The 23,566-nt window shown below is 41.0% G+C and overlaps 1 protein-coding gene across 1 annotated transcript in view; it reads left to right on the top strand.

The window, feature by feature from the left end:
- Positions 1-23,266, top strand: part of SEL1L (SEL1L adaptor subunit of ERAD E3 ubiquitin ligase) — a 38,828-nt gene extending 15,562 nt beyond the window's left edge. Inside the window, exons 5-21 of the mRNA XM_044436221.1 lie at positions 205-310; positions 698-860; positions 1,657-1,710; positions 1,808-1,867; positions 4,081-4,162; positions 5,631-5,785; positions 6,842-6,898; positions 8,909-8,977; positions 9,759-9,836; positions 11,288-11,350; positions 12,030-12,117; positions 12,745-12,893; positions 13,980-14,145; positions 15,498-15,572; positions 16,095-16,267; positions 16,712-16,840; positions 18,793-23,266. Coding sequence (XP_044292156.1) covers positions 205-310; positions 698-860; positions 1,657-1,710; positions 1,808-1,867; positions 4,081-4,162; positions 5,631-5,785; positions 6,842-6,898; positions 8,909-8,977; positions 9,759-9,836; positions 11,288-11,350; positions 12,030-12,117; positions 12,745-12,893; positions 13,980-14,145; positions 15,498-15,572; positions 16,095-16,267; positions 16,712-16,840; positions 18,793-18,996 — 1,871 coding nt within the window. The 3' untranslated portion in view covers positions 18,997-23,266. The remainder of the gene's footprint in view (positions 1-204; positions 311-697; positions 861-1,656; positions 1,711-1,807; positions 1,868-4,080; positions 4,163-5,630; positions 5,786-6,841; positions 6,899-8,908; positions 8,978-9,758; positions 9,837-11,287; positions 11,351-12,029; positions 12,118-12,744; positions 12,894-13,979; positions 14,146-15,497; positions 15,573-16,094; positions 16,268-16,711; positions 16,841-18,792) is intronic.
- Positions 23,267-23,566: the final 300 nt, after the last annotated feature.

The following is a 23,566-nucleotide window of genomic DNA, read 5'->3' as shown; positions in this document are numbered from 1 at the left end:
TAAATCTCTTAAACTCTAAGTTTGATATCTGTTTGACTATTTCTAGCCTTTTTTTCTTTGTGAAAAACAAATACAAAGCACTATGGTTTGTTAAACCACAGGAGTCCAATGTAACGTGTGTTGTTGTGAGGCTTTTAACAACAAATATAGTTAGACTGAGCAGTGTCCTAATTCGTCTTTCTTTTCTCCATTTTCTTCAATTAGCTGAAGAGCAGTCTAACAAGAGAAGGCAAATGCAAGAGGCAGAAGATGTTTACCAAACTGGGATGAAAATCCTCAATGAGAGCAGTAAAAAGGCCCAAAGGAAAGAGTGAGTTCTTCCCTTCTTTCACCACTGTAGTAATAGTCTAGCACCTGAGTATCAATAGCTATTAGTCAGGATAACTGAATTTGGCCTGTAGAATCAGAACCCCGATATATAGAATTTGAATGCACGCTATGTATTATTAGCTACTCAACCATGTAATACTTATATATATTAATGGTATGTCGGTAGTCGCTATTTAAAGCATTTTGATTCATTTCCTGTATACCTCAGATTTCGTTTTTCTAGCAGCAATGCTTTATTTAATTTTGCCACATTAGGGTAACCGGCTATCTTCTTCTAAAGAGCCATTTCTGTTAAGTCAAAATAATAACTGATCCTGCATATATGTGTGTGTGTGGGTGTTTATAAATACTTTTTTTTTTCTTTAAGAGCCTATAAATATCTCCTGAGAGCAGCTGACATGAATCATACCAAGGCAATGGAAAAAGTGTCTTATGCTATGTTGTTTGGGGACTATCTGAAGCAAAATATTCAGTCAGCTAAAGAGCTTTTTGAGAAACTGACTGAAGAAGGATCTCCTAAAGGGCAAACTGTAAGTATACCTTCAAGGGCTCTGTGCTGTGTTAGGAAGCGTGTCCTTTTTTCTGCTTAGTGTCAGAAGCGTAACTTGCATGTAATGAGTGAACAGAATGGCTATGCTTTTGTTGTCGTTATTCCTGTGTCCAGAGGCCAAAGCACCTTCATGCTCATGGCATTAGGCTTGAGTGCAGCATTATCTAAAAGAGTTTAGCTGTGTCAAAAAAAAAAGCAGGGGGTGGGGGATAAATTGACTGTCCACACACCTGGAAATGGAGGCAGTTCTTAAGGTCAGCCAAGCAGCAAAGGGGGTTTCGGGTAGCACCACAACTTCCTAGGTAGGTTCATCATTCAAACATTAATATTTATTTCATAGAATGAGATCTTCCAGCCTTCTCTTTTGGTATGGTGGCATAATGCATCCTTTTGGTGTCATTCAGATCTGCACCTTGGGGTCAAAATAAAATTTTGTTGATAGGAGGGGTTATAGGTGTATAGCTTTTGTTGATAGGAGGGGTTCTGGTTCCAAAACAAACTTAAGTGCAGTATTTATTATGTGGGGGTTTCCTCTCCTCTCTCACTTTACATTATCCTATAGAATTGAAGTTACTTCAAAAATAATGTCAAAATAGCACATACAATAGAATTTAGTTTGTTTCCCGTTGCTGTGTTGCCTTCAAATGTAAGATGATGTCATGACATCTTTTTTTCTATTGGATGCATAACAGACACCTTGTAAAACAGGCTGTGACTGTAGTTAAGTCAGTCTAGAAATTGCCACATGTGAACTTTATTCTGTGCTGCCCTTTCAGGCCCTTGGATTTCTCTATGCGTCTGGGCTTGGTGTTGATTCCAACCAGGCTAAGGTATGGCAATTCTGCTGACTTTCCTTTAAAAACAACAGCTGTTCAATATGCTATGGAAAGTAGTGTATTTTTACCAATTCTGATTTCCTTGTTATAGGCACTGGTTTATTATACTTTCGGAGCTCTTGGAGGAAATTTGATAGCTCATATGATTTTGGTAAGTATATTTTCCTACCTAATTCATCGCTTAAATAGCAGTGTTTTCTTTTACAAAGTTAAAGGTGTTTTAAAATATTTCAAAATTCTGAAATGTTCTAAAGTGAAATATTAGTGGTTGTTTTTATGGCTTTAAGGCTAAGAATTTGTATTTACCTGGGAATATGTCTTATAAAACTCTGTGGGGCTTTCTTCTTAGTAAGCCTAACGTAGGATTGCACTGTAATGGAAGAATCCAGTGGGCGGTGGGGTAAGAAGGCTGGAGGGCTCCCTGGATTCCTTATATTCTGGTGGACCCAGTTTTCTTCCATCCCCAGTCGGAATGGACTCTTTACACCTTCTCTGAAGTTGGTCTTGCATTTCGGAGAAGCAGCTGGCACACTTCTTTCCATCCCAGCTGCAAAATATGGGGAGAAGAAGCTGGGTACAGATTCACAGTTCATGAGAAGTTACCTCCCCACTTCGACCAATGGGATTATGCTTTTATTAGCCCTTAACAAAACAGAAACTGAACTTGGGGCATTTGAGTATCTTTCATCAGAATCTGCTTGAATAATTTCAACATGGGACTGCAAAATGTTGAACTTATTGGACTGCAAAATGTTGAACAAGAGTACTTAGAGAGTTGGCAGGGGTTCTCTCACGCCTGCTGGCCTCCATTTTTGAGACCTCGTGGAGAACGGGTGAAATTCCAGAGGACTGGAGGGTGGCATCAGTGGTCCCAATTTTCAAAAAGGGTAGTAGAAAGGACATGGGGAATTACAGACCTGTTAGCCTTACGTCCATTGTAGGAAAAACAGTGAAAAGGCTAATAACAGAGAGAGATCTAGTGATGCTAGATAGGGAAGGGAGGCTGACAGCCACACAACACAGATTCCGCAAAAACAGGTCCTGCCAGACAAACCTTGTGGAATTCCATGACAAGGTTTCAAGATGGCTAGATGGAGGGGATGCAGTGGATGTGGTATACCTGGATTTCAGCAAGGCCTTTGACAAAATGCCCCATGATATCCTGGTGGAGAAACTGAGGAGTTTTGGGATACACCAAAGCACTGTCCGGTGGAGTAGGGCATGGTTGACTGACCGAAAGCAGAAGGTTACCATTAGCGGGGAATCATCAGGATGGCGGCCAGTGACAAGCGGGGTCCCCCAGGGCTCTGTCCTGGGGCCGATCCTTTTTAATCTTTTCATTAACAACATGGAAGAAGGGGTGAACAGTCTGCTGATCAAATTTGCAGACAACACTAAAACTGGAGCAGTGGCCACAACTGAAGAGCAGGTACTCCAGATCCAAAAGGATCTGGGCAGACTATGGAAGTGGGCAGGAGACAACAGGATAGCGTTCAATGTGGATAAGTGCAAGGTCTTGCACTTGGGGCATAGGAATAGGTGTCATAAGTACAGGTTAGGTGACAAGTGGCTGGAGAGCAGCACTTGTGAAAGGGACCTCGGGGTACTGGTTGACTGCAGGCTAAACATGATTCAGCAGTGTGATGCGGTGGTCAAGAGGGCGAACGCCACCCTTGGTTGCATAGCCAGAAGTGTGGCTTCTAGATCAAGAGAGGTATTACTACCACTCTACACGACTCTAGTGCGCCCGCAACTGGAGTATTGTGTTCAGCTTTGGGCCCCTCATTACAGAAAGGATATAGCCAGGTTGGAGTCAGTACAGCTAAGGGCCACAAGGTTGGTGGCCGGTTTGCAGGGGATGGGGTACGAGGCGAGACTGAGGGAACTGGGTCTCTTCAGCCTGGAGAAGAAGAGACTCAGAGGAGATATGTTGGCGACATACAGGTATGTGAGGAGATGTCACATGGAGATGGATAGAGACCTGTTCTCCCCTGCAGAGGAAGGCAGAACGCGCTCCAACGGAGCAAAGCTCAGGGAGCCAAGGTTCCATTTGGATGCCAGGAAGCACTTCCTGACAGTCAGGACCCCAAGGGTGTGGAATGGGCTTCCATGAGAGGTCGTTGAGGCCCCATCGGTGTGGGTGTTCAAAGATAGGCTGGACATGCGCATGGAGGGCATGTCGTGAGCGGAGCCGGCTGGTGCCGGAGGTCAGACTAGATGGCCCGGGAGGCCCCTTCTGACTCGCTCTGTTTTCTATGTTTCTATTTCCATTTGTGTACTTTCCCCAAATCATGGTACACTCTTTCTTTTTAACGCTTTGCCTGCACAAGTTTGTGTGTGTATATATGAGTTGCTTTTTTCCAGGGCTACCGGTACTGGGCTGGGATAGGAGTTCTTCAGAGCTGCGAATCTGCACTCACACATTACCGTCTAGTCGCCAACCATGGTATGTACATGTACATTTATATTTTCCCATTAGCCTAATACCTGAATTGTGTGTTATTGGGGTTAATAGCAGTATACAGAAGTATGAATAAGGTGGGTCTCACTATGTGGAAGTGCATGCGTGCACGCACACACGCATACACACACATGTTCCTGGTTCGCTTTGAGAAGAAGTGGTCTTTTACATAACAGGAAGATTGTACAATGGCTCATTTAGGCCAATTTCTCACTTAACAGCTGTTGCAGGTAAATGATCAATATTAAATAATACAATATTTTCTATAGTTCAGTACAGTTTAGAAAAACAAGTTCAAGACTTCATATTTTAATAGTCAACGTAAATTAATTTAAATGTTGCTTCTGTGACTTCTGCTTTACGGTATATTTCTACCACATGTGATCGCGCTCTTGACTGCACGAGAGTGCTCTGTTTAACCACCCATGTGCCAGTGGACTTGCCTCAGATCCCCGGCTGCTTGAGATATGTGTATTTCTTTTGGCAAACCTGACTCATTTCATATTCCATAGGCCTCTGTAAAATGCATGGGTCAGTTGTCCTGTGCTGTGATATCTCTCCCTTTACTGTTTAATAAAATACATTCAATTTACTAAGCCAAGGGTGGGGATCCTTTTTTCTGGCAAGAGACCCATTCCCTTGGGGTGCTTTGTTGAAGGCTGCATGCCAGCAGTCGACAAGGCCATCTTTGACTGTGCATTCTCTTTCTCTCTCCCTCTCCCTCTTTCGGTCCCCCACCCCACTGAGACAAATGGGAAAGTGAAACTACCAAAGGACTAAGCTAATTGGTGTCCATTCTGTCACTAACAACTCCTCAAAATAGGGTAGGGAAAAATAACTTAGCATTTTGCCTATCTCATAAATTCCATGCGTGTGTTAATTAATGCCACTTCGAGAGCACAGAAGTAGTTCCACAACAACCACTGGGGGTGAGGGGGGTGCAATTGTTCATTCCTCTGTATACTCCAAAAATCAGTTGAAATCCAGATGTAAATTTTAGCCTCAGTTAGGAACTTACAAAACGGCCTTAACTGCAACAAGCATATGGGTCAGTCTAGCCCAGTAGTGTCTAAACTGGTAACAGAACTTTCCAGGATCCCAGGTCAGATCAGCCTGGAGATGCCATGGATTGGGGAATCACTGAGCTACATACTTTCCCCAACTGAATATCTTACTACCCATTGGTCACTTCATGGCCACTTCATACATTTTTGTCTAGACATACATGTAAAATGTTTGTTCATAAAAATGCAAGTGTATTTATAATTCAGGTATTCTAGGCATCAGCTGCTTTTTGAATTAAGCATTTGGTAGCAAATTGGCTACTATATGCATTACAGAACAACCCAAAATCTGGCTGGAGTTATTCATCCTATTAATATTGGTCTGTTTTTTTAAGGCAATCATATATGAGTTTAGTGCTAAATATTCTTGGCCTCTTCTTTCTCTCTAGTGGCTAGTGACATCTCACTCACAGGAGGCACAGTGGTACAGAGAATTCGTCTGCCAGATGAAGTAGAAAACCCTGGGATGGCAAGTGGGATGCTAGAGGAAGATTTGATACAGTATTACCAATTTCTGGCAGAAAAAGGAGACGTCCAAGCCCAGGTATGATTAGCTTGTCAAGCTAGGTTGGGAATTTGGGAAGAACAGCAGCTGCATATATAACTAAAGCAATAAAGCACACACATCAATATTAACGTATCAGGCATGGAGGGAAAGACTGCAGCATAGCAACTAGACGATCTGGATGAGCATTGTGAGTACTCAAGGGAGCTTTATCTGGAAATAATACATGGCCCTTCAGAGAAGAGAAACAGAGAGGCACACCTGCTTGTGGTCTATACTGTGTTTTTCTCGTGTGCACAACTGAGTCCAGTTTCACTGAAAAGTGGATTTCCTCCTCCTACAAAGTGCTTTGATTGCTTCAGTTCATTGTTAGAACTTTGTACTAAAGTAATCCTTCTCCTGAGAGACTGAGAATATTGCATTAGGAATACGTGGCATTTTTCAAACAAGCCATCTGAATTGTGACCTCTTAAAAAAAGCGATAAGCAGAAATTGCTGTTCTTGTAAAAATTGCTGTTCTTGTGTTGGTCAACTGTCCAAGTAGCAACTGAGATTTTGACCTTCATTCACACCATAAATTGTGTAAGTCCTAGACTGTGGTCTGGTTCTCCCTCTGGTGAACTTGAACCTGTCCTGTGTTGCTTCATGCTGCAGGTTGGGGCTCACATAATTAAATGCTTGTTAATGAGAAAGTAGATAGAGAAAAGGGTGAGATAAGGCCTGTCCTCCTGCCATCCTGAATGTACCCTCAATTCTTGGTGTGCACATAATGGTTTTCTGTAACGTCATGTAAGCCTGAAATCATAGAACTCAGACCAGGTTTACTACTTCTATGAGAATTAGTCCTGTATTACTGTACTCTGTCTGGCACACAGCCTGGAATTTGTTTTGAATTTTTTAGAGTATCGGTAATGTTGTTAATGACTTCACGTTATTGTCAATGAAGCAGGGCTATTCCTTGCTTCCCGGTATTTCCTTGACCTCTTGATTTGTGTGTCATACCCTTGTTGCATGTTTTATTCATTCTACTCTTGTGTGTCTTATTGATGCACTTATTCCTTAAGAAAATATATGACGTTTCAATTTATGTTCCAGGTTGGGCTTGGGCAGTTGCATCTACATGGAGGAAGGGGAGTAGAGCAAAATCATCAGGTATCCATTATTTTCTGGTTTGGTAGTATCATGGGACTGTTTTGGGAAAATAAAATGTTGATCCATTTCTTTAAAGAAATAAAATTGGGGTACCATATGCATAATGCAACTTCTGTCTGTTCTAGAACCATGTTAGCGTTTGACAAGTGCCCCTCCAGAAAACAGGGGAGTCAAAATAGAAAGAGCCCAATTCCAGTTGATGCAGAACAGAGAACTCTTCTGTTAGATTCTTAAGCAGTACATGCATGGGATTGTGTATCTTTCTGGAATTAGCAGCAGTATCCATCACCAGGGATGCAGCTGGAGGAAGAAAAATGTCCCTCCTCAATGCTGGATTCCCTTCTTTCCTACAGATATGCACTTTGCCACTCCTGTGTCCTTCCCAATATTCTTTTTCTGGCAATACAGAAACTTCACTCAATAAAATAGGGTGGAATAGTATCCAACTTGGGTACCGCATGAGTGGTCCCTACCAGTTACACAAAATTTGCTATCAAAGCAAATTTTTGGATCAAAGCAAAGGTCCACCTCTGTGTTTGCATGGTGGCTATTAAGTTGTGCACAAGAAACTCGCAGGTAGGGCAAGGGTGCAGCAGAGCCCTCCCGCCCATCTTCTCCAGGTGCTGGTGCACATAGGCATACTGCTGGAGATAGTATATAGTCATCAGAAGTAGTCACCACTGATAGCCTCCTCCTCCAAGAAATGTCAATATACTTACATTAACATTTAATTGTATTTTATTTCTTCCATCTTTTTACAGTGGAACTGCTGATAACCCATATATGAGCTCAGTGCCTGTGAATGCATTCCATATATGGCAAGCCCCTTTTAAAGCCATCCAAATTGGTGGCCATCACTCTATCTTGTGGAAGTGAATTCCATAATTTAACTATGCACTGTATGAAGAAGTTCTTGCTTCTATCTACCTTGAGTCTCCCGCCAGTCAGCTTCATGGGATGATCCCAGGTCTTAGTATTATGAGAAAGGAAGGAAAATGAATCACTGACTCCTTTCACCATATCATGCGTAGTCCATCAACTGCTGAAAAAATGTTTGGATACAATAACAATGACAAAAGCACCTGGAATTCAAACTGTGCCATGTCCTGATATAAGTTAGGGACTAAGCAGATACCAGTAGCTGATTTATCCCCTCCCCCCACCAAAAAAAAAATACCTTGGAGCAGTTGTCTCCAAAGCAGATACACATTTTACTTGGTGTGTGTTGATTGCATTGCCAAGAGTCTATGACAGCAGGGTCATGCCAGGTGCTGACGTGGAAGCCAGTCATGTTTAATAATTATCCCTGCTACAGCTACATAAAATACTTACTTTTAAGTATTTGTTCATTATATTTATAGCCCACCTTTTTCCTGCAGAGAATCCAAGGAAGGTTATATAATCTTCCTCTCTATTTTATCCTCACAACAACCCTCTAAGGTAGGTTAGGCTGAGGATCACCCAGTGAGCTTCATGGCTAACTGGTGTCTAGAACCCAGCTCTCCTGAGTCTTCGTCCGGTGACTCGACCATTGTGCTGCACTGACAAGTACATGTGCACATTGGAAAGCTGGGGTTCCTCATCTATGGAAAGATGCAGATTAACTCATCTTCCATATACTCAAAAGTGAAGAAGTCTTTGTATACTACAATCCAGTGCTTCATGCATCAGATCACAGTCTGGCTCAAGTAGTGTGTATTAATGCTGCCATCGTAGACATAGTTCCCTTGGAGATGAATGCCTTTGAAAAAGTGGGGGCTTACTTCCAAGTAAGCCTGCATAGGATTGCACTGTATCATGTATGCAGTAGTTGTTCGGGAAGGTACAATAATATACATGACCTGTAGTTTGAAGGGATTTTTGGTTTTGTGGGAGTATTGTTGTATATTTAGCAGTATTTGTTTTCTCATATATCATGCATGATTTAGAAAACGGGAAATTTGCTGTGATGGGCAGATGTTCTGTTTGAAATAGTTGTCATTTTTTGTTCCCTTCTCCATCCCTCTGCAGAGAGCTTTTGAATACTTCAGTCAAGCGGCCAATGCAGGCAACTCACATGCAATGGCATTTTTGGGGAAGGTAAGGAATATAATGTTTGGATATTGCTTTTGATCGCTGCTGAAATCAGCTTACTGACTGCTATGGAAATAATATATAATGAAATGAGAACCTCAATACATTTTTTAAGTGTTCTCTGTTTAGAGTAAGGAGGTACCCAAGTGAGTGAATTCCATCCACATTAGCACACAGAAAGTCCTGCCTTCCAGAACAGAAATAATTCACAATAATGACTCCATCATCCTGAACCAGAAAGAACTTTCACAATAAACAACCAAAACCAGTTTCCTTTTTTTCAGTCTTAACAATTTCAAATTTAATTTGGCAACAGCTTTAAAATAGCTTATAATGCAAAAGCTAGATTAGAATTTGATCAGATTTTAATTACCTTTTCCATATAGAAGAAGTAATTCATAATAGTTTTTTTAAAAAATGGAACCATTCTCCTGGAAAAGTATAAAATTTCAGTTTTAATCAATATGTTCATGCCCTTATATATGTTGACAAAACTTCATATGCAGCCTGTTCAAGAGAGGCATCCCCCTTTGTGTCTCTAAGGAAGAATGCATCTTCTGAAGTGCCTTTGAATGATTGTCTATCCTTTAAAAACAAGCTAAGCTCAGAATTCAGACAACAAGCTATGCAAGCCACGACTGAGCTGATTGCCAGTTGCTAAGGAATGGCAGAAGTGGCCATGCATCTGCTGTCTCCCATTTGTGTATCTCCTGTGGGGCTGCTGTGTTATGTGAACCGGCCCCATCTTTTTTCCCAGATAACCTGCAGTTACATTTTATTCTTCCAGATGTATTCAGAAGGAAGTGATATCGTACCTCAAAGCAATGAAACCGCTCTTCAGTACTTCAAGAAAGCTGCTGATATGGTATGTTACTGTTAAAAGAACTATTTAAAGCTCCATGTTTTCAGAAGCAGAAAGTTTCAGATCCCAGTCAACAGACCAGGTGAAGCCATGTGCTGAGGATGTATAAGTAGGAGTGCTAGCTTGAGGGAAGAGTTCAACAGCATGGTACCCTGCACTCAGCCCAAGTGTTGGCACAGCAGTGTAGAGCATATTAATCATAGTGTTATCACCACACCATTGACCATTCTCTCATTATAGAAACCTAGAAACAGAGTGAGTCAGAAGGACACTCCTGGGTCATCTAGTCTGACCCCCAGCTCCAGTTGGCTCCGCTCATGACATGCCTACCATGTGCATGTCCATACTATCCTTGAACACCCTCACCAATGGGGTTTCGACCACTTCCCATGGAAGCCCATTCCATACCCTCAGGGTCCTCACTGTCAGGAAGTACTTCCTGGCATCCAGACTGAACCTTGGTTCCCTGAGCTTTGCTCCATTAGAACACATCTTGCCCATTTCTGCAGGAGAAAATGGGTCTCTACCCACCTCTGCATGACATCCCCTCATATACCTACCCTGTTTCCCAAAAATAAGACCTAAGCAGAAAATAAATCCTAGCATGATTTTTCAAGATGCTTGTAATACAAGACCTACCCCAAAAATAAGCCCCAGTTAAGATCATCACCCAGACAGACACATTTAGTACGTCCATCACAACACAATTCGGGGTTTGGAGAGTTATGATGATGTTCCTCAAGAAGATGACATGACTGTATTTGAATAAATGTAGATTTCTGTACATTAATAAATGTAAATTGTACATGAAAAATAAGGTATCACCTGAAAATAAGCCCTAATGCATCTTTTGGAGCAATAATTAATATAGGACCCAGTCTTATTTTTGGGAAAATATGGTATATGTTGCCAACAGATCCCCTCGGAGTCCCCTCTTCTCCATGCTGAAAAGACCCAGTTCCCTCAGTCTCACCTCATACAGTTTTCCCTACAATCCAGCCACCATCCTTGTGGCCCTACGCTGCACCAGTTCCAACTCTGCCATGTTAATTTCTTGAAATTATTAGCTTTCTGCATCCATTTTCCACATTTAAGATTCCATGATAATAAGATGGAAGTTATCATCAGATGAGAAATAATGCCATTTTTCTGAAGAGGCTGCCAATTTTGCAACAAGAGAAATGGCATTTTCTCTTTTGTGATGCTACTGTCTTCCAACCATTCAACATAATACACATTTTGCAGCTTGATCAATGCCTGAGGCTGCAAGTGTCATGCATCAAAGTTAGCCTAGCTTCCTTCTGAAATTAGGGCTACAGCCCAAGACAGATGTTCCAAAACTTGCCATTATGACAGCTAAGAAGGCCTAGGTCTGTTTTCTCTTTAATCCTTGGGAATGCTAGAAGTGCATATTGGAAATCTTACATTCCTATTTATTCCCCTTTGTGTTTCAGGGTAATCCAGTAGGGCAGAGTGGTCTAGGAATGGCTTATCTATATGGAAGAGGTGTTCAAGTGGTAAGTCTGACTGCCATAGTACTAATGTTGAAGTAAAGAGACAGTTATTTGTAAAATAAATGAGATACATTTGATTAGAAAGAGTGTGGCTCTGTCAGTACACATCATGCTTAACCAAGTACAGGAGAATACATATCTGTCCAGAAGGCTTAATATCTATAATTTGACACAAGGGAGACAACAGAGGATGAGAAAACAGTGGAAAGTAAACGCTCGCTCGCTTGCAATAGTGTGTGCTGATTAGGGGTTCTGCTTCACGAAAGGATGGATTTTAAGAACATGCACAGATTTTGGGAAGTAGTAGCAACTAGTTCAAGCCAATAGCTGGTTTAGTTCAAGCCAGTAGCTGACTTAGGTCAAGCCAGTAGCTGTGAGTGATGAAACTACAGACATGAAGGTCATGGGACGGGGCTGTTTCGGATAGAAGATCAGAGAGTTATGGTGATGGAGGATACAAGGTGGGCTTTCAAGACTAAGAAAAGGATCAGAGTGGAGAGAGGCAGTCCATCTAAGCTACATTCAATGTAGCAGTTTTCTTTTTATCTTGCAGCATCAATATCTGTCTGCCTAACACTGTAATAACCATAAATCTGAGCTTGCATGTAAATGTGTCTGCCTTTCAGTGTTGGAGAAAACAATAGTAGTCATAATTGATCCTCCATACTCTGTCTCCCTGCAGAATTATGAGCTGGCACTGAAATATTTCCAGAAGGCAGCTGAACAAGGATGGGTGGATGGACAGCTTCAGTTGGGCTCCATGTATTACAGTAAGTGGCTTCAAGCAGATGCTTTGGCTCTGTAACATAGAGTTTGGCACGTAAGTTAGTGTCCAGTAAGTGGCAATTGCAAGTCGAAAGAAACCAATTGTTTAAATTCAATGCATTAGTTTGTTGTTTATTGTAAATAAAACTTTAAAAAGAAAAGAAATCATTGTTACTGCATGAAATCCAAGTGCATAGTGTAGGAAATGACCCTAGTGTAGCATTCTTTTTTTCCATTTTATGCAGCAAATACCCTTGTTAAAGCAATTTCAAATAACAAATTTGAGCAGTTTCTGTTCAGTGACAAGAAGGGAGGTATATCTAATGTTAGTCAGGTTATAGTTTATTCAAGCTTTTCAGAGGTTGGAGCTGCTATTGCACATTGTGTGTGTACTTTTTTGGTGACCTTAAAATCTTACTTTTGTTAAAGGTTGCGGTCTTCCGTGTATACCAAGAAGCAGAGCTTGCTGAACCAGATAATGCCTTTGTACTTAATATGTTTAAGTTTGGGCTGTGTGGGGTTAGCCATATTGGTGTGTCTGATGAAAGGCAAGTTAGATGGTGTCTCCCTTTGATAACCCATTCATTAGTTCAGCTGACACTAACCCTCTGCTGTCACTTCTCTGTTTGCAGATGGCATTGGAGTGGAGAAGGATTATAAGCAGGCCTATAAGTATTTTAATCTGGCTTCTCAAGGAGGCCACATTCTGGCCTTCTATAACCTGGCACAAATGCATGCTACTGCCACTGGCGTAATGCGCTCTTGTCATACGGCTGTTGAGGTAAGACTCAGCTCCTGCTGTTTGGAGAGTAAGTTCTGTTCTTTCACTGGCTGTAGAATACAGCCCTTAAATTTTCAATCTGTTCTGTAAACATGGATGAGCCCAAGTTAAACTCTTTCCCCTGGAGTTTAATATAAACCCAGATGAAGAGTTTTAAGGCTAACTGAAGGGCAGCAGAAAAAGTGTTTATAAAACAGAAAGATTTTATCCAGTGGTGCCTACCTCCTAAAAGAATGGATACCACCTGTGGAAAGGATTCGCTCTTCCCTCCTATAGCCCCTGTGCATTTTGCAGATCTGCTCTGGAAACTTGGGCGACCACCTGGAGCAAATCCCAGGGCCGCACTCAGTAATCAGGGAGGGTAAAGACCCATTGCACCTCACTGTCTTTTCATGCAACATGGATGTAGCATGGATGTGAAACATGGCAGGAACTTGTGCAATAAGTGAATTGATGAAAAGGTTTTGCAAAGCACTACTTTTATCTAATGCAGTGATGGCGAACCTTTTAGAGACCGAGTACCCAAACTTCGACACAAAACCCACTTATTTGTCGCCAAGTACCAACGCTGCTATAAAACCAGAATACTGAGGTTTTACAACTCACAGCCAGTCCAAGGAAATATATATATATATCCTTGGCAGCACACTGACTGGCCATGCGAAAGCCCAGACAAGTCGCAGCTAGTGAGTCGCAGCTTGTGATGTCATCGCCTGGCGCCACTGCTCCTTTCTGACCATGTGCATGGCCCCTATGTGCACTGTTATCCGATGCTCGGCTGCTGGGGTGATGCTGGGGCGACTTGGCTTGCCTGCTGACAGAGAGGACTCTGCGTGCGCGCTGCAGCACACATGCCATAGGTTCGCCACCACTGATCTAGTGCTTTAGCACTTTCATTCATTTCCACATCCTTGTGGAATGGCTGTACACTCTGAAGCCCTATTCATATGCCTGGAGTATCTCCTAAGACAATTGACTGTGATTGAATTGTAAAATTGCTAACTGTAAAACTATTAACTGTTCCTCCTATGTAGTAGGTGGTTGAATGCTAAAGTTAGAACTGTTTGGTGTTTCTTTTCTCTGCAGCTCTTTAAGAACGTATGTGAACGGGGACGTTGGTCTGAGAGGCTTATGACTGCGTACAATAGCTATAAAGATGGTGACACAAATTCTGCTGTTGTGCAGTATCTCCTGCTGGCAGAGCAAGGCTATGAAGTTGCACAAAGCAATGCTGCTTTCATTCTTGATCAGAGTAAGAGATTGGATGATGACTTCCATATAGTACTGGCTGGGTGCAGATCAACTGTGAATCTGTACTTTTAGCATTCAAGGCAACCTCATTTTTTAATGATAATGATTCTGGGAGTAGAAGAGGCTGACCTCTTCTGACATCAAGCGCTGACATCAAGATTCTTAAGCCATTTGTATAACCCTTTTTACAATATGAATGTTATTTATGGAAAGACCTTGAAAAATTCATGCAGAAACTGATCAATACATTAATAGGGAACCACAGTTTCAGACTCTGTATCTAAACCTGAATGGATTCCAGAGGTAGAGAAACACGCTTTAATACAAATGTTTTATAACAGTTCTAGATCACTTCTGATATTTCTTGTTACCACAGCAGCAAAAAAGCTGCTTTAGTATTACTCAAGAGGAAGAACATTCTGTTCAACTTAATTTTTTCCACAACGAAAAAGAAATCACAAAACTATAAAATATCCCTGCTCCATCCAAATCGAGCAAACTGATATTTGTACAGCCCTATTTCAGAGATCCTCAGGAAAACAATGCTGCAAGTTGAAGCAGTCACAATGCACACCTCCTACATGCCTTTATTTGTTGGAATTTAATGAATAGGAAGTGCTGAAAGGAAGTTTTGCCTTGATCTTGGGCAATATGGGATGGGGGGGGCAGAGATTAATCTTATTAAGGTACATTTTGTTGAATACAAATACTGAGTTACTTGGAGCTGTTTATACCAGCCCAATACAACTGTAAAAGTTCAGACTACATTCTGAAAACTGTTGTGGGCCATGTGTGTGTTCTTAATTTTGGCACTCTGTCTTGGAGTTCAGTAGATCTAAATTGATAGTGAGCCTCAGGCCAACCTCTTAGCTAGGGATGGAAAAGAATCCCAAACCAAATTTCCAGTGGGGACTAAAACATTGTTGGAATATATCTAGGGCCTACAGTTTTTCCGCATGCTTCAGGCCAATAAAGACATGCACAGAAATATGGATAGTGGGAGAGCTGTTATTTGCTTACTCCTTCCTGCTTTAGAATACCAGAATAGATTGTTTCCTGTCAAGGGAAGTGTTCATTTTATATGTGAGTGCCCTGTCCCAATATCTCAGTCTTCCAGATGCAGAGAGGAGGAAGGGAGGCTATGATGGGTGAGAAGAGTTAGGCTGGATGGGGAATGGTTTATGGAGTGAGTTATGGAAACTGTTCCGAATTGCCTGACCCATTCAGTAGAGCAGAACTATCTGGCCCCACCCATTCCTTTCTCAGTGCTGCTGAGCAGAGTAATGTCTAAACAGGTCATATGCTGGCTTACCTTTTTGTGAATTGGGTATGACTTTTATTCTAACTCCACAGAAGAGGCCAGCATAATAGAAGAGAATGAGACTTATCCTAGAGCACTGCTGCACTGGAACAGAGCTGCATCTCAAGGTTGGTCACAGCCAGAACTTTTCCTGGCTCTTATGTGGTGGCACACATAAGGAGTGCTTGTGGGAGATGCCTGATCAGACTGGCAAGGGAAGAAGCCTGCTGTTTCTGTGCCTGCTCAATAGCTGGAAGGTAGAGCAAGTGAGCAGTGTGCCCAGTTTTGTACAGATATGTCCGTATCTTGCTTTGTGCCCCTGAACTTTTTTTGCACATCCTGCTATACAACAAAATGCCTGCAGATCTAAGAGGGTAAACTGTGAATGGTCTGCTCCTGATCCTGCTGCCTTGTTCTTGCTGTCCTTTTGATCCACTGTGCAGTAGGTGGTATAGTCCACTGGAGTCGCATTCACAAAGTTCCTTCAGGGCTTTCAGTGCTGTGTGGCGTGGGGGCACATGCACCACCGCAGTGTGGATGCAGATTCTGTCCACAGTGCTGAAATCAAATTTTCCCTGTACTTATCACTTGAAATGAGCTAAAGTTTGTATATAATGTAGCCATTAATAGATCATATTGTTTTGTAACAGGTTACACTGTTGCCAGACTGAAACTTGGTGATTATCATTTCTATGGTTTTGGCACCGAAGTTGATTATGAAACAGCATTTATTCACTACCGCCTGGCAACCGAGCAACAGCACAGCGCCCAGGCCATGTTCAACTTAGGATATATGCATGAAAAAGGGCTTGGCATCAAGCAGGTAAGTGCATTTGCTCCAGTACCCATTCTGGAAGGGTGTAGAAATCATTTGCTTTGTACCAAAGATATACTGTAGGCACTTAGAAATATTCCCTATATCCTATAGCTTGCAGGCTTTCCAAATAAAGACAAGGAATTTATTAATTGCTTTAATGAAAGTAAGGATCGTACTGATGGACAACAGTTAAAGTGATACTGGTGAAGCCTATGAAGATATTTGAAGACATAATTTCCAAAATTCCTCTTAGCCTTTCCCATGTTGCACCAAGCAGTACTGATGATGAGTATTTATGAGAGGGTCCTGTCTGAAGCTTACCTATTTAAATAATGAAACAAATAGAATAAGAAGGGGGGAAATAATCTCTGCTATTATTTACTAGTCAGTACAGCTAAGTTCCAATTCTCATTTTATTCTTGATAGTTTTAATATATATGTATTTTGCAGGATATTCATCTTGCAAAACGCTTTTATGACATGGCAGCTGATGCAAGTCCCGATGCTCAAGTTCCTGTCTTCCTTGCCCTCTGCAAACTAGGCATCATTTATGCCTTCCAGTATATGCGTGAAACCAATGTAAGTAACACAAAGGAAAGTAATGGTACAGGAAAGCAATCATAGCTGGTGTGGTGTGTTCTTGGTCACAGTTAGCATCCTCCTGTATCTTCTGTGTGACCAAGCTGGATGGCTTAAAGTATCTGGAGAAACAAAGTTAAAGCACAGGGACATTTGTCTGTGAATAGGCCAGTTTCTACTAATCTTGGGCTTTCAGGGGTGAGATAAATCTTTTTGACTTGTACTTTATTTCACCTCCATTGCACCACTATTTATATTTTTAATGTTTTTGATATTGCCCCCTAGGTTTGGCTAGAGCAGTAGACTATGCTCAGAATTGACCAGCTAACAGTTATTGCTCCTGCTGTGATACCTAGTACATCCTGGCACTGTGGTTACTGATCATAGTTTTTAAGAGTAAACCAGCTTTAGTTTCCATATGACCCATATCCATCTGAAGATGCCTTTAAATTTGTTGGGTGTTGTACTTTAGTATTGCTGAGCCTTGCAGATCCAAAAACGTTTCTGAGTTATCCAACATGCGTATCATATCACAATCACTCTGGGATGACTTAAAACTCACCAGCAAGATTAGACCATTCAGAAGCAGGCCTATCCTGCAGGGGCTATGCCTCCACTGATCTTCTTTCCACACCAAATTTCATTCCATACTAAGAAAGTAGAAACTTTCACGGATCAAGCGAAGGGTCTGTCTAGTCCATTGCCCTGCCACCATGGGTAGGCAGATATCTCCACAAAATTTACAAGTAGATGAAGACTGTAACCTTCCTATGGCATTGCCCCTCAAAAACCAGTAAATAGTGTTAAACTTCTCTGACAGTGGATATTTCATGTAGTTGTATGGTTAATAGCCAGATATTTAAGTAATTTTTGGCTATACAGCTATCAGAAGTAAAGAGGCTGACAGAATGACACAGTGTTTTCTGATTTCCTTCAACTAGTATTCCCATTGGGTGCAAGCTCTGACTTGGCTGTCAAAAGTGTCTTTCCAGATAAGTTTGGGTTGCTGCTTCTTGACCCCTTAGTGATGGGCCTGTGCATTTTTCTGGCATTGTAACTAAATGTGATGATGGTTTTGGCAGTCACAAAGCAAGAAAACATGCCAAAGTGTCAAGCTAGAATTTAGACAAACTGTACTTTCATCCAGACATCTTTCAGAGAGATCATTTTGAGATCTCATCCCCTTGAGAACATGTAGTGAAAAGTTCTCATACGTGTGCGTGCGTGCGTGCGTGCGTGTGTGTGTGTGTGTGTGTGTAAAAACTAAACAGAGCTGCTGTTTTTTTGCCTGTATTTGTGTGGTAGGAGGGAGGGAAGCATTATCCTCAGGCAAACACAATTGACCACTATTATTCTAGTGCAATTTGCCATTATTTCTGTGGTCCAAAGGTCAGGATATGTTTGAGTTGTACTGTGTTTTGCAGACATTCACATTTCTGAGTGTGGCTGCGGGATCTGGCTGGACAGGGAATTGTTTGCTATGTCTGTTCCACTGACCCAGTGAGGAAAAACAAACAAATGTGCTATCCAGTCAAACCAGAAGTGGGCATGTGCTGTAGAAGCCCAGAGAGGGAACAGCAAGAGAGGAGGAGTACCCCAGGCTGGGGAGATTTTTTACTTGCTACTTAAAAATAATTCAGGTAGTCTGGCAGAGAGGGGGGCTAGCATGATGCACTCCATGGTGCTTATGGCAACCATTCTGGAGACCCCAGAAATAAAGTTGTAAGATCTATGGTAGCCTGGGTTATTCCAGATTCTTATAGATGGGCTCCCCCTTCAAGCTTGCTAGGCTTACTGCTCAATAAAATCCTCTTGATTCATTCATGTTGCAAAAGACAGGAAGCTTCTGACCTTGTGGGCAACCCCTTCAGCATTGTGGTTTATTATTGAAACTTGACTGTGTCTTTTCCCCATCTACACTTTTAAAAATCTCTTTGTGTCTCCTTGTTTAGATCAAAGAAGTATTCTCACATCTTGACATGGACCAGCTTTTAGGACCTGAATGGGACCTTTACCTGATGACCATCATTGCTTTGCTTTTGGGCACAGTTATAGCTTACAGGCAGAGGCAGCATCAGGCCATCCCCAGGCCTGCGGGGCCACGGCCAGCTGTGCCTCCCCAAGAACCTCCCCCAGAACATCAGCCGCCACAATAGCAGAAGCATGAGTCTCAAGGAAGAGAACTGGATTTTCCAGCTGGAACTGCTTGTGTGATTTTAGGACACCCTATCAAACGGCCACATCTGCAAGAAAGACGCAAAACCGCGTTGCATTCTGAAAGCCGTGTAAGACTATGCCTTTTTTTTTTTTCTTCAGGGATATGCATCTTTCTTCAAGATGGAACTGAATGTTATTTCCGTGCCAATGGAATAACAAAACAGCTATTTTGTGAAACACAAGTGTGCTGTTTCAGAAGTGATGCCTGCTGTATCCAGATAATTCAGTGCCCTTTTTAATTTGTCTCTTGATAGTTCAGGTGTTCTTTCTGGTGGAAGTTGGCCTGCACAGAAAGCAAAGCTTTGTGAGGCTTCATACAAGAAAAGCAGACCTTTGCCCCTTTAAGTAAAAGGCAGTGCTACTTTCAGTGTGTGTTTGGTACTGTGATAAACTTGATTTACTTTCTGATTCTCCTAGCTGTTTCTAAAGCCATCTTAATCCATTAATAGTATTTTTCACTTTTGAGTGTCTATTTGGATGCTTTAACTTCAATACACCAGTCAGAGAAGAAGCAGATAAAGACTATTAGTAAATATGATGACTATTCTACTAATTATTGGTGATGTGTACATATCCTTCCCACTTGGACATATTCTTTCTCTAGCAGCAGAGTTTAGAAATTTGCACTTGTAAAATAAAAGTATACTCTAACAAAACCTTCCACAATGTTCACAGAATTTAGGTTTACTTAAATGATGTGCACGCACAAGCCTGTCTATTACTTGTAAGATTTTTTTTCCCAAATTGTGAGGCAGCTTGTTCAGTTTTTTTTAATTGTTCCACACATATGCCAAAATTAGCCAAATAGTGAACTGAGAAAAGAACCAATATTAATTAACCTCTTTATGGCAGTTGTTCCTGTGGCATTTTCTTATGAGGTACTGCTGGTTTACTTTTCAGTCCACTATGATACACTTCTAATGACCCAGATTACCTTAATTAACCCAGTATAGCAATAGAGGATTGTGCGGTTATAGGTAACTGCAATTTACATATCTCTAAAGTACCTAAACTCCAGTTGCACATGCAATCTGCAGAGTAAAGCAATCAAATATCCAGTTACTGCAGTACTCTAAAGATCCAGATAATGGCAGCCTCAACACTACACTGGTCTGACAGTACAACATCCTGACCCAGACATAATTTGGCTAGAGCACACATTTTTTAGGTGCTTTGAAGTAGAGGGAAATACAGCACCTAAAAGCTGAGTTGTAGTAGAAAATGTCAAAGGCACTTACTTTGTCATCTCATCAAACCGAAACCTGTTCAGGTCTGTAAGATTATAGTGCATCCTTGCCTTTTTAACTGATTATCCTTTTACATAAGTTATTACATGGAGAAAAGATACAAGGATAGCTTTCTGTTGAAGAGTAAAACTGAAATATGTCTTTTTTCTATTAACTGTAGTAATAGAGATACCTGTTTCTGGAGCATCAAGATGAAAGCTTTAGTACTCTCAAAAGCAGTGTTGTACTGAATGCTGCACACGGCATATCTTTAATCACCAACAGCTTTTGGTAGTACACTTAATTTATACTTGGAGCAACAAGGACATTTTTTTTAAAGGGAGCAGGAAGAAAGATAACTCTTCAGCTCTGAAATATTAGGATACTTCTGAGCAAGACTGCCTTATTGTTTAACCTGTCCTAGAATCTGTGGGAAGGGCTTCTAGCAGCAAGGTGTTTTGTGACTTAATGACAGTATTATATACAGGACAACAACCTTGTAGGTAGCCTTACAGCTTTTCTTCAAAGTACGCAAATGAACAAATGGCTTCCAAAACTTTGACCGAAAAAGAAATGGCAGATGAAATTCTACAGATGGGCTAAAGCTCAAAGGAGCCATGTGAGTACTGGGGAGAGATTTCTTCAACATTTCAGTAGCTCCCATAGCCCTAGAGGGAAGCCAGTACTTGAGCAAATAGCTCGCCCTTTAGTCATGATGGCTGCAACTGTGAAAATGCTCCAGTTGCCATGGTCTCCCTATGCACACGTTTATGTAAATTGTGTTGATTGCCATAGAGTGAGATCCTTAGCTGCAATGAGATCTAGCATCCTTAATTTCCATGAAATAAACTATGATACAATTATTCTTGTTGCATTGAAATCGAACTTTCTCTGGATGACAGCTAGTGACTATGTTAGAATATTCCTACAGTTCAAGAATCTTTCCTATCTGATACCATGCCTACTGTGGTTATTATAAAAGAATTGCTGTTTACATCCTTAAAAATTAGTTTTCATTAACTTCATTCATTAATGGCTCTGTCTGCTTATTATCTACCTAATGATGTAATAGCCATAGTTCCCTTACCCACATCTGTACTAAACTAAAAAGACATTGGGGAAATAAGCAAACCAACTTATTTTCCCATTTTTGAATTATGTTCCTCTTTAAAATGCAAGATAAGCAATAACTGTTTCCTCTTGGGTTTTACCATGCTTAATCTATTTAAATAATATCCATTTGGAAGTGATATAGCTTACACAGAGGTTCCATGGAAAAGCATTAAAATAACTCAGGGATTTCAGGGTGATGAGTTGATCTTCTAGGTTATTTACCTAAAATACAGTGTCTTTCAAATCCTCTTCTCTCAAAATCTTTTAAATTTTAAATTAAGGTTAGTACTTATGTAAAATTGCTTTCTTTGAGATGATAGTGGGGAAAGAATGCTGCCTTTTAAAAAATAAAATTGCCATGGGGCATGAAGTCAGCAAGGATACCTCATTAGAAAAACTATTAGTGTAGGTTACTTAAGAAAAAGTGACTACTTGACATGAACAAATTGAAATTATGATTCTAATTGAAAAGCATTCCCTAAGTGGATACTGTAATTAAAAGTTTCCTACATAAAACAAAAAAGTTGGATATTTTGTCCAAGACAACTTAGAATGAAAAGAACTTGGCTGAGGAGTTGCTGAAAGTTCTCTATTCTAATTAGTCCTTTTTTCTGAAAATTACCAGATCTTGTGAACATGAATGACAGCATGTGTTCAGAGAACAGAATTACATACTGTTTGATTAACTTTGCATGGCATGTAAGTAGCGCTTTCCCTGTATGTATACAGAAGTTTGTCCGAAGACATGCACACAGAGAAGTGACAGTGTTTGAGTGAAGGGTTTACTCAAATCTTAAAATCACCAAACCAGGAATAAATATTTAAAATAAGAGAAGATATTTTCCCAGAAATCTGTGTTGAGACTTCTAGGTTCAGCCTTCCTCTTTGTTGCTACAACAGATGCACCTTCATCTGTTACCACTAACATGATTGTATGTGAAATACTTCACTGTGTGACTAACATCTCAAGGAAATACCATTGGAAGGGGGAGCTTGCCTTTGAGAGAATGCATGTGAATGAGTTGCTTTCCCTGGAGGGGATGAGAGAATTGAAGGAAAGTTCAAGCTTTTTCTTGTGCTTTAACAGGACAAAGAAATGTACAAAATTCAATCCAACTAAAGGTAGCCATCATTATTGGCCCAGCTTGGTTTTCTGTGGCACTAAAAAAATGTGACAAATAGAAAAAATGAGTTGTGACTGATGTCAAGAGGCCGAGCATGGTATAAAAAATAAATGGTGATCTCGTGGGAGGTTGAGCAATTGGTGCCATGAATAAGCTGTCACTAGCAGTTGCATATGAGGCACTAACACATCAGTGTCCTGAACTAAGGTCACCGCTGATGCAACCGACCAGTTCTGATTACTTCAGTGGCACCAAGGTTGCAGTTCTGAGTGCATTTGCTTTTGTTACATGCTCTGCTATACAGCAAAACTGAATTCCAGGTGCTTAAGTACAGGATCAGGCCACAAGTCACAGCAAGCTGTATCCAAATCACAGCTTATGCCCTGTTTAAAACCCACATGCCCAGGTTACAAGGATGGAAGGCTACTTCTACTCATTCTTTAATATTCAAAATGGAGAACCATAAGCAAAATATCCTCAATTTTTAAAGAATTAGTATGATTTGTAAAAGTTGCAACTTGAAGGCATTCAGTTGGAAAGGGCTAGAAGGAAGGGTCTTTTTGTCTCATGTTGGCTTAAGAGTGTAAAAGAGGTTTTGTAAATTTTGTATTTAAGATGATGCAGTATAAAGGCTGGAAAAGTGTAATATAATTGTGTAAACAAATCCTGTTAATAGAAAGATGTACAGATTCATTTTGTACTATACCTTGTTGAATAAAGATGCCACTTTTGTGATTGGCCTGTAATGCTGTAAGAGAACTTCTTAAGGTTGGAGAACTGGAATTCCTGACAAAACTGTGGTCCACACGGTTGAACTAATTCCCATCTTTTGATACTGATTCTTGAGTATCCAGCAGTGCAGTGCAGTTCATGTAATTCCACAGTGTTCAAGTGAATAGAGAGTCACTGCATCTTTTCACTTCCCTCAAAGTATCCCTCATTTAACTCAACTGGGCTTTTCAGCATATTTCTGTAGAATTGTACCCTTGCTTTCCTAAACACATTTTCAGGGAGGGGGCAGTGGGGAGATGAATCTTTGCATTTGA

This window comes from Varanus komodoensis, unplaced genomic scaffold, assembly GCF_004798865.1.
Source record: "Varanus komodoensis strain SLA01 unplaced genomic scaffold, ASM479886v1 scaffold3, whole genome shotgun sequence".
In the NCBI taxonomy this organism is placed as follows: Eukaryota; Metazoa; Chordata; class Lepidosauria; order Squamata; family Varanidae; genus Varanus; species Varanus komodoensis.
The sequence above is the reverse complement of the archived record's forward strand: the minus strand, read 5'-3'. Positions and strand labels throughout refer to the sequence as shown.